This window comes from Artemia sp. Qi Xiang Cuo, chromosome 4 (genome assembly GCF_049724085.1).
Source record: "Artemia sp. Qi Xiang Cuo chromosome 4, ASM4972408v1, whole genome shotgun sequence".
In the NCBI taxonomy this organism is placed as follows: Eukaryota; Metazoa; Arthropoda; class Branchiopoda; order Anostraca; family Artemiidae; genus Artemia; species Artemia sp. Qi Xiang Cuo.
Genome location: NC_142797.1, coordinates 81,183,636 through 81,201,138, shown reverse-complemented (window position 1 = coordinate 81,201,138; position 17,503 = coordinate 81,183,636). Strand labels below are relative to the sequence as shown.

General features: G+C 34.1%; 1 protein-coding gene across 4 annotated transcripts in view; it reads right to left on the bottom strand.

Annotated features, from left to right (window-relative positions):
* Positions 1-17,503, bottom strand: part of LOC148953497 (putative methyltransferase DDB_G0268948) — a 35,962-nt gene that overhangs the window by 2,760 nt on the left and 15,699 nt on the right. For all 4 annotated transcript variants that reach the window (XM_089088569.1, XM_089088571.1, XM_089088567.1 and 1 more), the window contains 2 exons: positions 16,979-17,189; positions 8,998-9,233 (listed from right to left, as the gene is read on the bottom strand). In XM_089088569.1, the coding sequence (XP_088944695.1) occupies positions 8,998-9,233; positions 16,979-17,189 (447 nt within the window). The remainder of the gene's footprint in view (positions 1-8,997; positions 9,234-16,978; positions 17,190-17,503) is intronic.

Below are 17,503 nucleotides of genomic sequence, written 5' to 3'. Positions count from 1 at the left end.
GATATTAATAGGCAAATACTGATAAATTAGGTTAAGTTAGGTTAAGTTAGAATAGACTAGCTAGATGGCTCTTGCGTGTTTGTTTATAAACAATTTTCAAGACTTGAAGAATAGACTAAATATTGAAAAATGTGACAGAAAAACTGGAAATACAAGGAAATAAGTGAAGATAAAGGTTCTGCCACTGCAAAATATCTTAACAAGGATTATTTTGCATATTATGAAGTAACAATTGTTTTCTTAAAAATTTTTTCTTATGTGGTGGACTGCTCATACATTTACATCCAAAATAATTGTATCTAATAATCGTTTACTGAATTCAACAATTTTTTATGCTGTCAAACCTTAAAATCAAATAATTTCTCCAATTTAGAGACACTCTTGTTCGCGCATTGGAAAGCAGTACTCCCAAATAAAACTATTTCAATGTCGAATAAATGCAAGGCTCAAACCTGAAGGGTGTAAGTCATGTAAAAAGTCGTGTAAAAAGTGGTGTAAGTCGACTAGATGCAAGACTCAAACCTGAATGGTGTAAGTCACGTAAAAAGTCGTGCAAAAAGCGGTGTAAGTCAATTAGATGCAAGGCTCAAACCTAAAAAGGTGTAAGTAACGGAAAAACATTCTTGCGAAGTAGATAAAAAAGTAAAACGACGTTTTTTTTTACCCCATGGCTATAAAAAAAGGAACTTTTAAAATCATCCTGTGCTGTAAAACCGAAACAACGAACTTAAAATAAAATACAATGTGTAAAAAGCATAGAAAGCACAGGGGCAGCCCAAGACCGTTTCCGAAATGAAGAAATGAATTTTTTTTGAAATGATGATGCTAGTACTAACTAATCCAAGTATCGTGAGGCCTTGCACAACTAAGAGCCACATATGATGATCTCCAGTTTTCAAATATTTTTATTTGACGACAAAAATCAGCATAAAAAATAATCAACAACCTCCGAATTTCCTTAAATAGGTTCTAAGACAACATTGGCTATATATGACGCACGAAATGACGAAAACAAAAAACAAATGAAAAACAAAAAGATAAAAACAGCAAGGATAGTAATTTTCAGTCAAGAATAGAATTCATGTTCATTCTTTTTTTTTTTTACATAATCGTTCTTTCTAGATTTAAAACAAAAAGTTGCTGACTAACTAAAAATTATCCTTGTTATCGCTTCGTCTTTTCGTTTTCCCTCAGCTTTTCTTGTTTCTTCTTTATTTAGCAAAATCAAATTTAACTTCTTGGTGTTTTTCATAACTGGTGCCTCGTGACAAAGGTAAACTGGCCCACTGCAAATTTTATTTTCAAAACTTAGCATAATTCAAATCTACAAAGTAACACTTCAAACCAAGGGATATACAATTTTCAAAGCCAAAACTACACAACAAAGACTAAAATGGGAAAATAAGTTAAATCAAAGCAGATAAACGACAAAGCAAAAAGTTCTCATTTTCATTTTTACTTTTATGTGTTTCTGCTAAATTTTGCAAGAGAGCAAAGAGTAAATACATCAGTTTTGCAAGATTATAATGCCTAAAAAGCTGAAAAATATAGTTTTGCTTATATATACAGGATCTAAAATTTTGATAAAATTCTTAGAGCTAGAGAAACTGAAAAAATATTGGTCTTAATGCTGGGTCTCATGGTCATATGTACAAAGGAAGGTCCAGTAGAAACTTTAAGAACCTACATAAGCTGGAACGAATACGAAGCTTATCAGTGTTAGTAGTCCAAAGCCATAATGGTGAAATAAGTAGACACTCAGGAGTGCCATTGCTGGGAAAAAAACGAGCTAAAGCATGCTTGCTAAAATTAAATTCAAGGCTACCAGATTCAAGGCTACATAAGCATAAACGATTACGAAGCTTATCAGTGTTAGTGAGCAAAAGCGATAATTTGAAAATAAGTAGAAACTCAGGAGTGCCACTGCTGGGGACAAACGAGCTAAAGCATGCTTGCTAAAATTAAATTCAAGGTTACCAGATTCAAGGCTACATAAGCATAAACGATTACGAAGCTTATCAGTGTTAGTAAGCCAAAGCCATAATGGAGAAATAAGTAGACACTCAGGAGTGCCACTGCTGGGAACAAACAAGCTAAAGCATGCTCGCTAAAATTAAATTCAAGGGAGATTCAAGGCTATCTTGATTAAATTCAAGGCTACATAAGCATAAACGAATACGAAACTTATCAGTATTAGTAAGCCAAAGCCATAATGGGGAAATAAGTATACACTCAGGAGTGCCACTGCTGGGAACAAACGAGCTAAAGCATGCTTCCTAAAATTAAATTCAAGGCTACCAGATTCAAGGCTACCTTGATTGAATTCAAGGCTACATAAACATAAACGATTACGAACCTTATCAGTGTTCTTAAGCCAAAGCCATAATGGGGAAATGAGTAACCACTCAGGAGTGCCACTGCTGGGAACAAAGGAGCTAAAGCATGCATGCCAAAATTAAATTCAAGGCTACCAGATTCGTGTAGCTCAGCCGCAAACCGTAATTTACCTGGTCAACCACAAGAAGCCTTGAGGTTCTCAAATCGTCCCCCTCGATGACACCTAGATACTCGAGTTATGTCCAGGAAAACCTTCCCCTTTTTAATTTTAACGAATGAGGAGTGTGAATGGGGGAACTCTTAGGTGACAAGGAAGGTTAAAAAAAAAAGAAACTTCGCTGGTCCTTTTTGACAATAAAGTGATGTATCAAAATATGTTCGACAGTAAACTGATCGATGATATTGTCAGCTGATTAGGGGGTAATATTCGCATTTAGCTCATGAAATTATCAAATTGATTGTCATCGAATCAAATCAACCAGACCCAAGAAATGTGTGCTTAATTTGCTAATTATTGACATTTTCACCCTAGATAGACATTAGATATAGCTGCCGAAACCTGAATCCCTGAATGATTGGTCTTTTTTTGGCGTGAGATTCAAAATTCGAGACATAGGTGCTCAACTTTATGTCATTTGCTTTAAACGAGAAACAACAACCATTGGCACCAGTGGATTCATCAGTTGTCCCTATAACAACTGAAAGCATATCTAACGATACCCCTGAGGTAAAGAGGGGAATATAAGGGTAAGATTTCTTCCAATTTTCCACTAAAATCCACAAATCCTGCTGCAACTCAGCATCTACTTGCTTCCTGCTTTTTGCTTGCAGTCTGCATTCTTCTGTACTTTGCTCATATTGCTTCTTTCAAATGTCTACCAGGAGGCAATCTGCTGCTGCTGCTTCTAGGTCTGCTAACTCAAGTAACCCTGCTGTTGCTATGCCTGAGATTCAGACAGATATTACTAATTTGAAAAAATCCAAGTCCATTGAAGAAAATGTCTTTAAATCCCTGTTTACTACTGTTACAAAGAGTATTCAGTCACTAGTTCAATCAATTGGTCTGCCTATAAAAGGTGACGAAGTTGACCTTGATTTGGCAGTAAAAGACCTATTGACAAGCTGCATCGAAGATGACATTAAACAGATGCTCAGTGTACAGCTTCAAGAAGTGGACATTTCTGATAAAATTGCAGATATTGAAAAAAAGCTTTCTGATCATGCGTTGCTCAAACTGATCAACTTAAGCAGCAAGAATTAAATCAACTCATTGTTTTTGGATTACCTGAGGATACTACATTTGACAACCCCAAACTTAAGTTTTTGTCACTTTGCCAAGATAATTTTCCTAGCATTAGCCTTTTCAAAAGTGACATCGTGTTTGTGAAACGTATTGCAAGACGAGTTAGTAACAAAAATCGACCAGTTATTATTGAGTTCTGGAACCTGAGAGCACGATTCTTGCTTCTCAAAAATAAAAAGGACCTGAAAGGATCTGGTATGGCCATTCATGAGCCTTTGACTAAACCTCGGCTTACCTTACTTTCGCAAGCTAAAACCCATTGTGGCAGGAATAATGCAAGGGCTGTGAATGGTGATATTTTCTTCAAAAGTGGAAGTAGGGTACTCAAAATCTCATCCATTGGTGACATAAATCCCCTTCCTGCTTTGCAAGAATCTTTTGCCAGTATTGTTACAGATTGACTAGTACTACTTAACATAACTCTTCTCTTTACAACAAAATTTCATCTGCTTGGTTATTTTTTGCCCATTCTTTTTTTTTTCTTTGGCTTGTGCTTTTTCCCTTGTCATCAAAATTATTATATACAGTTCATTGGTTTTTAACTTATTTTCCATACTGTATTCTTCCTGTCCCCACTATTTTAGCTTTATCTGTTTCACCACTTTTCTAATATTGGATAATTAAAATGGATGATTCTCCATTTCTTTTTCTTTTCTAACAACACTTTCTCTTCTTGATTCAATGTGTTTTGATTCACCTTTCGTTTCTAGTGATGATAGTAAAAATGATCTCCTGTTAAAATCTTTTCATCAGTCTGATTGTTTTTACCATTCTTATCAACATTATTTTGAAAAAGTCCTGCCTTCAATGTCTTCTGATAAAACTTTAGTGTGTTTACTTTGAATGAGCAAGGTTTAAGGTACAAATGGGATAATGTTCCGCATTATATTGGTGGTGATAATAGCCCTTACGATGTAGTAGGTCTCACAGAGACCTGGCTGTCTTCAAGCGATGATATGTCTGTGTATGACATACCATGTTTTACTGCATACCACACAACTAGATCTCTAACTAAGTGTTCTGGTGGTATATCCCTTTTTGTCAGAAGTATTCTTAATGTTGTGAGACGTTGAGACGTTCAGATCTTGAGCAAATTTTTGATCCAGTTGTAAATAATAGAAGTGTGCATGCTTTGGTTGTTGACCTTTCATGTGATACGATAAGTTGTGATACTATCTGTTAATTTAAAAGCCTCCACCCTTCCCAATAGTGAAATTTTCTGAATTAATTGATGAGCTTTACTCAGTTGATAAGCTTGCTCCAAGAAATGTTTTTATACTTGGACTTTAATCGCAATTTATTGAAAATTGGATGTGATGATGAGTCTGACGGTTTTTTTAATCTATTTCTTCTTCTGGCCTTCTTCCTTGCATTTTCTTTCCTACTCGTGCTGATCCAGTCAGATCTTCTGCAAAACTGAGTGACAAAATTTTTCTGTCTTCTAAAAATGGTATTAAATTTTCCTAAAGTATTATTTTCTCTGATCTTTCTGACCATTTTCCAATTTATTGTTCTGTTTCCAAAATAAAAATGCTGAGCCGAGAGGATGCCAAAGGTAAGTCTTATACAAGAATTTATAGTCAGAGCAGGGTTGCCACCGTCAGTAGGATTTTACTAGATCTAGTAAAAAAAAAAATCTAGTAAATTTAGAGGATCTAGTAAATTTCCCGAAATCTAGTAAAAACTAGTAAAAAGTCACGATTTATAGTAAACAAAACCTTTTTTTTCCATGAATTCAGGGAAAAAAATTATCGTAAACATATGACAATTTACAATTTTTGCTTGTCTGTTTTACAATTTACAATTTTTCTTGTCTGTCTCAGAGACAGACAAGCAGTCACCTATTTTCATAAGCAAACACTTCACTTCCGGCGTCTAAAGGTCGACAAAATCAGCTTTCTGTGTATTAAATCTTACCAACTAAAAATGAAGCTATAATGACACTTGGATTTGTGATGATTGGGAATATATTGGAATCAAAACAAAAGCCAACCACCCAAGGTGATTAGATGGATCTCCTCAGTTAAAAAATTTTTATTGAGTAAAAAGAAGCCTGCTGAGATAAATTAAAAATAAGTAGAAATGTAAAATTATAAATATATATATATATATATATATATATATATATATATATATATATATATATATATATATATATATATATATATATATATATATATATATATATATATATATATATATATATATATATATATATATATATATATATATATATATATACATATGTATATACATATATATATATATATATATATATATATATATATGTATATATATATATATATATATATATATATATATATATATATATATATATATATATGTATATATATATATATATATATATATATATATATATATATATATATATATATATTTATATATATATATATATATATATATATATATATATATATATTTATAGATATATACATATCCAAAAAAAGGATTATTGAACTTGTAGGTTTCCGGAATTTTCAAGCATACTATGAGAACGAAAGAAAAACGAAAAGAGAAAAAAAAGGAGACAAAAGGGAAAAATAGTGGGAAAATCGTATTGATTAACCTCCTATAGTAAAAATCGATGCGTAATGATGCGCGTGAAAAAAATTTTTTTAAGAATTTAGTAAGAACAGATGCGATCGAGTAATTTTTTCCTCTCCGAATTATTAAATTCTTCCGGTTCAGGTTGGCAACCCTGAGTCAGAGCAATGTTCGTGACCTTGTGCCTGATCTTAGCACTAGTGATTGGTGTTCTGTAATGATTTCTGAAGATGTTAATTGGGCGTCATCCACATTAATGAGTCGGTTGCAAACACTAATTGAAAAAAATTCCATTAGTGAAATCTTCAAGTAAATATAAACCCAAGATGGCTTGGATGTCTTCAGGCCTTGGGAAATCAACACTGCAGAAGTCAGAGCTTTTCAAGCTGGTTTGCAGAAGCCTTGAACCTGAGGATTTATCAATACATAAGCATTATAAAGAATGTATTAACATCAACAATTAGACTAGCTAAGAAGAATTATTTTTTGTTGAAAATTCAGGAATGGAAAGGTAATTTGGAGAAAGTTCGGAGTGTAGTTAATGAAGCTTTATCTTGTAGGAAACATACAAAGAAACAGCCTACCGCCTTCAAGAATGCATGTGGTTCAACTATTGAAAAAGCAACAGTACCTAATGCCTTCAACTCTTACTTTACCACCCTATCAACTGCTAAGACACCTTCCTTTCCTAAACCAGGTAAATCGTCACCAGCTGAGAGAAGTATTTTTATAACTCCTTTTTCAAACATAGAGATCTGTGTTTTTATTTCTTCTTTATGTAGTTGTAACGCAGCTGATGTGCTTGGACTAACAAATCATGTGCTTAAGTCTGTTTCTTCTTGTGTTATTGAACCTCTGACCCATATTTTTAATCTATCTCTTTCAAAACGTGTTCACCAGGATTCATTTAAAATAGCAAAAGTAATCCCTCTTTTTAAGAAAGGTGACCCCAGCTTAGTTTCAAATCATAGACCTATATCACTTCTCCCAATTTTCTCTAAATTACTTGAACAAGTTGCGCATAAGAGGCTTTTTTCATTCCTGTCTACTGGTGTTTCAACTGGAAGCGGTTCTGTTCTGTCTGATCACCAGTATGGCTTCCGACCCAAACTCTCTACTGCATTTGCTCTAGTTGACGTTACAGAATCCGTGCGTGTTAGTAAGGGTCATTGTGTTCTAGGACTGTTTCTTGATTTATCTAAAGCTTTCGACAAGGCAGATCATATTGTGTTGCTGGGTAAACTTTTTATACTTAGTTCGGGGGAATTGCTTCTGAATGGTTTAAATCTTACCTGTCTAATAGATCACAGTTTGTATGTTATGATGAGAAATCTTATGAACTAGCCTCTGTTTCTAAAGGGGTACCCCAGGGCTCAGTTTTGGGACAACTCCTCTTTCTTATTTATATAAATGACCTTCCTCCATCTCCCAACCTTGATTCCCACTCTGTTTTGTTTGCAGATGATAGTATTTTTTTGTGGTTGCTAATGATCTGCCCTCTGCTGTTGCTAAGGCTCAGCTTCTGCTCAACCATGTGCGTGATTGGTGTGACCAGAACGGGATGCTGTTGAACAGCACTAAGAGTAACATTATTCATTTTCAAACCCAATACCACTTGTCCGAACCTTCCCGAACAATCTTTGTTTTTCATGGTACTGATATAATTTCCAAGTGCTTTTGTGTTAAGCTTCTTGGTGTGCGCGTTTATTGTCTTCTTTCTTTCAAAACTCATATTTCCTATACACGTTCTATAATTTCTGGTTAAGCGTCTATGCTTCATTTTGCCAATCAATTTCTTCCTCCCGATGTCATGCTCTCTTTACTATGCATTTGGCCTTCCTTGTCCTTCTTATTGCTGCACTGTATGGGGGAATACTAACTATTTTTCCCTTCGGCAACTCCGAACAACACAGAATAGAGCGGTGAAGGCATCTTTTCGCCTTCCCCGACTCTATCCTACAACTGATCTTTACAGTGATACAGGTCTAGATGTCTTAGATGTGGTCATCAAGAAGCAGAACCTAAAACTAGCTCATCGAGATTTCAATTTCTCGCTTCTACCCAACATCATATCCTACTTCGATCGAGCATCAACACATAAGTGCCAGACTTTGCTTCGGAGCTCTGTTAACGAATTTCGGCTGCCTTAAAGGGTATCCTCAGGGCTCAGAGGTCACCAATTTATTGAAGCAATTGCTCTTTGGAACTCTATTCCCAGTGAACTTTCTCTTATTAAAAACTCTTCTTCCTTTGCAGAAAAATATTCTCTAATTCTAGAATAATATTCTCATTTTGTGTTTTTGTTTTCTTTATTTGTTTATTCATATTGCTTTATCTATTTATTTTTCGATTTACGTTATCCATTTTTTTTTTCATATGCTTTACTTTATATATTTTTTTTTCTTATTATGTTGGATCAGATTAGAACCCCGATTTCAATATCATTTTTAATGGTCTGGAATTTAATTAAAATCCAGGAAATCTCAGTTTCGAGAAAATTAAGTCTAAGGTAATTGTGTAGCGGTTGTTTGTTTGTTGGTTTTTTTTCTCTCGTAGGCTAATGTAGTCATATTTGCGGGATATTGTTGTATTTTTTCTTCCCTGATTTGTTTTGTGTGGATTTTGTAACTGATACGGATCCTCCACAAGCTAGGCTTCTTGAGACCTCTAGCGCCTAAGTGTATTTATGTAATTATTTTAGTAATTGATAAATTGAATTGAATTGGCAACAAAATTAGCCGTATAAGAGTCATTCAATTTTGTAACTCAATTTCAAGGTAATTCTAACTCACTTGGTTTGGAAATTTTTAATCACATCAGTGGCTTTTTCATTCCCTTTAGCTTTCTTCATTTGTTGAAATCCAGACCAAGTTGTGATATAATTAGAAAAATACTCCAAAGAATGGTTTAATTCAACATAGTAGTTTTCTCTGATGCATTCCTTATATGGGATTATTATGTCCCTATATTCTGCGTCGACTGAATACCGACCAGGGCCCCAATAGCCTTTTGTTTCCACTGAATATACCTAAAATTAGTTCTTTAATTTAGTTTTAGTTCTTAGTAACTTGCAGAAAAAAAAACCCAAATAAAGTTTTCAAATAGAAGTCGAGACTTAAAACTTCGTTTACTTCCTTTATAAAGTTAAAACGAGCAGCAACTACCATGAGTGAATAAGTGAAACTCAATCCAAAGAGGAAATAAAATGAATAATTGCATCATATAAAATGAATGAAAATTAAAATTAATAATTAAGTTAACTATAAAACGAATAGAAAATAAAGCGACAACTCTACTAAACCCTCTAGGGGTCAGAATGTCAATTGCAGATTGCAATCTGCAAATTTGCAGATTGCAAATGCAGATTGCTCAAAACAAAATAGATTTGAAATAGCTTCTCTTTTACCACTGTAACAGTGAAGAATGAAAGATTCTACTTCTAAGATTAATATTATTACACTTCCAACAAGTAATCTAATTTAATTAGTAAGTAATCAAGAAGTAAATAGTCTTTTTACAAGTCTTTTTAGTCTTTTTGGTAAGTTTTTATGCATGCTTTCTTCTTTTTAAACGCATTCTTCGAATATTATATCTTAGTTCCTCGGAAGCAATTAGATGAGGCCGTTCCCCTCACCCCAAAACGGTGCTGCAGCGATGACATCTTCCCATTCAGGTACAAATGAGCTCTCAGACATCCCCAGATTTTGATCAAAAGTTCACCACAAGGTGTTCTTTGGACGACCACGTCTTCTTCTCCGTCTGGTTTTTCCAATTTTAGACTGTCAGAGAAAGGCGGCCTTTTTTTATACGGAGTTAATGGCCTAAATATGTCAACTTCTTCTTTAGAACAACAGTTATCAGAGACTGTCCCTTTCTACTCCACATTTCAGAGCTACACACTGTCTGTTACCAGCTTATGTGCATCTTTCAAAAACGTATCAATCCAATTGTTAGATCATTTATTTATTTGTCATTTCAGAATACGGCTTCAACCCCCTACACGGATCACCTAAAAAATTACCAATTTCGACTAAGAAATTCTCTTTAGGGATCAATTCTGTATATTTGAAAGCATCAGAATCAAAAAGAAAAAAAGTATCTTTGTAAAATAGTACAGTCAAATTCAAAGTCATAAAATAATAAATATTGTTTTTCTTCCTGTAGATACGATTGATATAGTTCTTTGGCCCGTTTCTGTTCCTTCTTCGGCCCACTTTTAAACCCTTCGCTCTCTTAAACCCTTCTACCTCCAAAAGGCAGTTGACTGATTTGGTCCAGACAACGATCATTGAAAGTTTCAAGCCAATCGGTAATACAAATTTTTTGGATGAATTTCATGATTTATTTTAATTTGTCTCCTACTAAACCTAAAAAAGGTTTATTTTTACCTTTTCCGGGCTCCATTTTTTCGCCTTTTCCTTGTGCATTTGAATTCTTATGGCCAAATGAGTTCAACAAACTTTTTGGGAAACTGTCTCCAAACTTTTTTTTTTTATTTCTTAGGGTTCCCATGGTCCAAGGACTTACGGTTTGGAGTTTTAAGCTGTTCAGAGAAAACTTTGTTGGCCATTTTCAGGCCCCATTTTTAAAAGCGCAATATTTTTTTTGCGCTTTTCTTGCTCTTCAGGGTCGGCGTGGCCCTGGAACTTAAGGGTGGAAGTTTGAAGTCATTAAAAGAACTTTTTGACCCCGTTTTCAGGAGTGCTAACATTTATTTTTTCTATTCTATCTTATGCATTGTGTTCTTCTCGGTTAAAGGAATTAATCACGGAGTTTTTTGAGCCATTCAGAAAGGCATTAGCACTTTTCAAGCCCCACTTTCAGGGGGGAGGGGACCATTCATAGAAAAACGTTTCTTTATATATATTGGGCTACCCTATCCTGGTTTCTTCCTGCAGCAAGTTTTGAACTGATCAGGGATGAAAAAGAATATTGGTCAATCTCCCCCCCCCCAAAAAAAAAATGGTCACTTAGCCAAGGTAACGATCCCTGAAAGCTGCCTGCCAATAAAAAGAACTGCACTTTTTGGGCCATAATTTTGAGGGGGGTTCTTCACTCAAGGCTGAAATTGTTATCATGCATCACGGCCCAAGTAGTCCAGAGACTTAAAGAGTTTTTATTTTCAAACCCTTCAGAAAATAAATGTATTTTGTGCATTGGGTTCCTCTTGAACCAAGGACTTGAAAACAAAAGTTTCCTGATTAGACAAAACATTTATGGCACTTTATGACTCCATTTTTACTCACGAATTTAAAAAAATGGTTTCCCAAACGAAGTTTTCAAATAGAAGTCGAGTGTTAAAACCTAACTTTGTTTTAAAACTTAGAGAACAAAGAGAAACTACTATGAATGAATAAATGAAACCCAAAGCGGATAGGAAATAAAATAAATAATTAAAACAAACGAAGATAACTGATACTGCTATAGATAAGGGACCGTCGCCAAAACTAATTTCTGTATTATAGTAGACATTAGGTTTGCCTTGGACCAGGTATTTAAAACATCAAAATTAAAATTGATTAGGGACAACTCTATATTTTGCGTATCAACAATTCCTTTAACATTTTTGGGCATATATATTTCTTTTTTTTTTCATTTGTTTGATTTTGCATAAGAGTCACCTTAGTCCAAAAACATGCAAGTGCATGGTTCGATTCCCATTTTTAGGCAACATTTGTTTTTCACTCCTATCATTGTACTTATGTACATGGACAAATGTACTATTGTACTGGACCCTTGGCCCAGGGACGAATCCTTAAGGTTAAAGTACGACTATACTCTAACGAAACGCACTAAATATATATTTCAGAAATGGTGTTCGGTTTTGACCAAAACTGCTGTGTACAGATGTTCAAACTTCTGATACTGAAATTGAACTACAGTCGTCCAAAATGAAAAGAAAAGTAGATATTTCACAAATGGTTTACATAGCCTATGATTAAAATAGATTTCATAAATGGTCAATCATTAAAAGTAATTAAAGTTATTAAGATTTCAGTGTGTAAAACCTTAAATTAAAATCCTAAATTAAGATAAGCTAAGCAAACATTTCGCAAATCACGACTAGTTCCTTCCAAATTTGGATTGCAAGAGTTACAGAGATTGGTGCTTATAAACCTGATGCTAATATCGAATATATAATTGCAATATTGACTTACATTATATAATTATACCATAAATATGCGAAGATGTTTTTTTATTGCAAAACTGGGGCTAGTATTATAAAATAGAAGCCCAAAATTGTTGTGTACCAACTCTTTGCGACTACTACTTCCCTGACTACTACTACCACGTTCTTACTATTAATTAAATAAAAAATAAAGTTTATAGAATTGAAAATGGGGAGCAACATTAAAACTTAAAGCGAACAGAAAATATTACGTATATGAGGGGATTGCCCCCTCCTCAATACCTTGCTCTTCGCGCTAAAGTTTGACTTTTTGTTCCAATTATTTAAGAATGGCTCCTGATACACAAGGTAATTTCGGAGACCACACTGCCTTTCCATGACGATAAAATAAAAGTTCAAAATAGGGATAAAATCCTTTTTAATAGACAGTGTATAATAAATTTCACAAAAAAATACCAGATATTTCGGTCACATATACAGTGACCGTCATCAGTAGTCACAAATAAATTTGTGAAATTTATTATACACTGTCTTTTAAAAAGGATTTTATCCCTATTTTGAACTTTTATTTGATACACAAGGACCGTTTAATCAGAATAGTAAGCTTTTTAAAAATTCAAAAAACATTTTAGCGTAAAGAGTGAGGTACTGAGGAGGGGTCATCCCCCTCATATACGTAAGAATTTTTGTTCGTTTAAATTTTTAATGTTCTTCCTTACTTTCAGTGGAAAAAACTTGTTTTTTTATTTAACTTCTGATAGTTTTTTAATTAATGCTGGGAAATACAATTACCAATACTATATGCAAGCAATGGGCAAAGTTCATAACTTGCAGCTCTTCCTCGGGGGCTGTGGGGGGTCAAGTTATCCTCAAAGACATAGTTATTAGATCTTTCGACCACGCTGAAGAAAATGACCATCTCAAAATTATAATTGGACAGTTTTTGGTGAAAAAAGGGTGAAGGGGGGGGGGGGTAGCTGCCCTCCCCCCACATTTTTGGTCACTTAAAAAAGGCACTAGAACTTTTGATTTCCGATCAAATAGGCCCTCTCCCAAATTTCTAGGATCACTGGTTTGATACGATCACCTCTGGGAAAAAAAAAACAACAAATAAACACGCATCCGTGATCTTGCTTCGGGTAAAAAATTCAAAATTTCCCATTTTTGTATATAGGAGCTTGAAACCTCAACAGTAGGGCTCTCTGATATGCTGTATCTCATGGTGTAATTTTCATTAAGATCACTCGATTTCTTAGGGGTGTTTCCCCCTTTGTCAAAATTAGGCAAATTTTCGCAGGCTCATAACTTCTGATGGGTAACATTAAACTTTATGAATTTTACATTTTTGAATAAGCATCAAAATTCGATTCTTTTGATATATCTATTATTATAAAGACTCTGTTTCTTACAGTATCAGTTACTATTGAGTTGCGACGCTCCTTAATTATAGTTTCTTACCAAGAACTGTTTGATTGGCTATAACTGGAACTATTAAAATTGCTTATTAGCCATAATTTCTAACATAAATGTATTAAAAATCCTAACAGAAATTAAATATAATAAATAAGGTTTTTCAATAGAAAGTAAAGAGTAAATTTAGAACTTAAAAAAAAGCAGAGATTAACCTGAGTCAGATGTCAAACCTAAACCAAGCAGAAATTATTACAAATCGACCTTAAAATTTAAGCAAACAAAAATTAAAATATACATTGAAGACAAACTTTAAATGAGCATAAATTTCCAAAAAAAAAATATGGTGTTACCACCCTCAAACCCTTCAAAAGGCTAAGACATCATTTTCACTTCATTTAACAAAAAATATGTTTTGAAACAATTTGTCTTTATTCATTAGAATATTGAGAAAATTAATGTTGTTCAAACTTGATGCCTAATGCCTGGGCAACTGGGCATTGCTCAAAACTTAATGCATGGGCAAAAACTTTAATGCCTGGTCACACTAGTTAATAAAATCGAAGTTACGCACGACTACAGGGCCGAATAAGTTTACGGTTTGTAATTTCTTGAATTAAAACATTGTTAATTTTAAGCATAAAATTTGTAACGGTAATTGTATCATATACCCCCCTGCAGCTCAGGTTGTTCATGCATTGACGCACTGTAAACCGGTTTTTTTCGCTAGCTTCTTTCAACTTAGCGTGAGAAAAGACATAGAGAATTGACAGAATAGATGGGAAATATATAATTTGGGCTATATATTTGCACATTAGGGGGGGGGGGGGAAGAGGGGTATAGTATTTGCACAGTGTGAAGTCAGAAAACAATTATTACTTCATAATATCAGAATAATTTGTAGCTAACACATTTCGCACGCAGACCCGTTGTACTTTACCACCACCACCAACCCCCCCCCCCCCTAATGTGCAAATATATAGCCAAAATTTGTATCCAAAATATTATATTTTTATCATACTTACGTATAATTTATTAGGATTAACCTAGCTTCACTTCTTGAGCTGCACGGGGTATATCATACAAGTACCGTCGTAACTGATTTATCAGAGTCCAGAGTTAACGCATAATTTTTGAAGCCAGAAAAGACAGAAGCACGGATCAGCAATTTTTCTACCAATAATAGGGACCCGTCAAAAGTATAAAAACGTGGTATTAGTAAAACATGGGACCAAATTAGCGTTGATGCTCACTTATTAAGCCAATTTCTTGCCAATTAATTTTTCACGTCTGAAATACAAGTTTAACATTAAAATTTTCAAGACCCATGTTCTTCGTAAGCCTTCTTTTTTCATCTACAGGTGTGACTATAGTTTGACTCGGGCATTATACTACTCCAACATCCTTCCTCTTCCAATATTAACATATTTGTAACAATCCATTTAGTTTTATTTATGTTATTATGTAATACATTTTCATCTATGGTTTCTTCTTTCAAATCCACGCCTTTCACGCAGACAAAAAAAAACTAATTGCGTAAAATCAGCAACGAATTCGAGCATTTTCTTTCCTTAATTTCTAGTAATGTCAAACCACGCTCTAGCTTTTTGGGGACCGAAAAGCTCCTCATACTTCTACAGATTCGTCTACCTAAACATGTGTGACAATTCATTTAGTGATTTAGTTATATTGTTTAAAAAAAACTTTTTTCTGTATTCTCCCTTTTAAATCCATTTTTTCATATACATAGAAAAGAAAATTAGCCTCAAAACTACGCAGTTTGTTCAATGTTTAGTTAAGCACGATTGATAACAGTCTATTTTTCTGGGCGTTTTTTTTTTGGGGGGGGGGCATCAAAAAAGGGATTGGTGTTTATTTCTTTTTATTTTTCTGTTCTGTCAAGTTCGATTTCTTCGATCAAAGTAATTTCTGTTCGTTTCAAGTTTTAGAATTCGCTATTTAATTTTAATGGAAGTACTTTCTTTTTCATTGAATATTTTTAGAAAATTAGTAGTGAGTTCGTACTCATCAAAGCAAGTATGGTTGATTTTTTGTTTCTAAAAAAAGAAGTTTTAACCAGCTTTTTTGTTTCTCCTCATATGTTATTTTGATGATCGTCTTGGAGGTATTTTTACCAGAGGAGGGCCATAACTTTTATAGCTGGTATTTATTATAACGTTGGGCATATTAATATATGAAAGGAAGATTCTCATATTGAACTGAGAATCCCTACACAAATTTTATCATCAGAATGCTAGTGCAAATATAACATCTTCCTTTCATTTTCATTTTTGATCCAGTAAAATTGTCATTTTTGGGGCTTCTAAAGTTCAAGTTCAATATGGGTTTTAATTCAAAGAAAAAATAAATAAAAATACACTTAACTCAATTCCTTGTGCATTGATGCAGGTTTGGGCCCGTAATAATTGCACACTCTAAATACAGCGTGGCCTCCTGTCCTCTCCAATTTCCATCCCGAACCGCCATCAAATAACAATAAATTTAACAAAACTTCTCCTCCGCTCACACCCCTTGAAGTATCAAACTAAAACATAATAAATAATAATAACAAAACTTTCTAAACATAATAACAATAAAATAAATCTAGTAAATAAATTTTAAATCTTTTAGATTTTTTTACATTCTTTTTAAAGGAACCGAGAGACCTATATGACTTCAGCTCTTGCGGAAGTACATTCCACTCTCTAGCAAACGAAATTCTAGAAGATAATTCCGACCTAGCTAAAATTCTTTAACAAATTTAGTATTGGAGACTTTCCTTGAACCCAAATTTTGTAACGCCTTTTGTACTATTAAATTTTTTAATCTTTAAAAAGCTGTAGCCTCTGCAACGCTATCAATTATTTCAAGATTTGCCATCGGTTACAACACTTACCATACTAGATAGTACCATGTGCGACGTTAGCTATGGACTCGGTGCTTCGCCCGCTACTATGGGAATCCCATACAAAGGCAAAAATTATCCAGATTCAACATCCATTCATAAGAATGACCTACCTGTATAATAGCTGTCCTCAACAAAGGTGGTTTTATTCCTCAAACAGGGGAAGAACAAGAAGATTTTGTTATCTATCATACACGAGCTCTGCAACCTGAGTTACCGACACCCTGTTCAGCTGCTTGAATCAACCTGAGCGGAACCCAAAACTATATTGAATTTTTGAAACTGACAAATTACAAAAACTGTATACTGAATGATAGAGATGAATTACATGATCTACTGCATCTTTCAACTCTTTTTTAAATTCAGGAATATTAATCTCGGGGAAGCTGTATCCATATAGTGCAATAGCTCCATTTTCCACAAGCGTTCTATCAGCTTCTTCAAGAAATTTCGGAAGATCAAACCAATGAACAGCCTGACTAGCTGAGATTAGTTGGACTGAGTTAGCAGGTTCTGGTATATTTTCAGCCAATGCCAGACTGAAACAAAAATGATACAAAAGTAAAAGAGTCCAAATAGCAGTGGATACGTTTCAGCTTTAGCTGATTTTCTCAACTAAAAATAAGTTTTGAAACTATTACGCGAATGATACAGGGTGCCATCCAGTGGCGTAGCTAGAGGACAAGGGGAGTGGCTGTCATCGGGCGCAGCCTCTAAGAAGGCGTCAAACTGAGTTTTTTTTTACTATTTGTGCGGTACTGATGGTGGAGGGAGGGGACAAAAACCGACATTGTCGCCGTGCGCTGAAAACCCTAGCTACGTCTTTGATTCCACCATCAAGTACGAGAAGTCA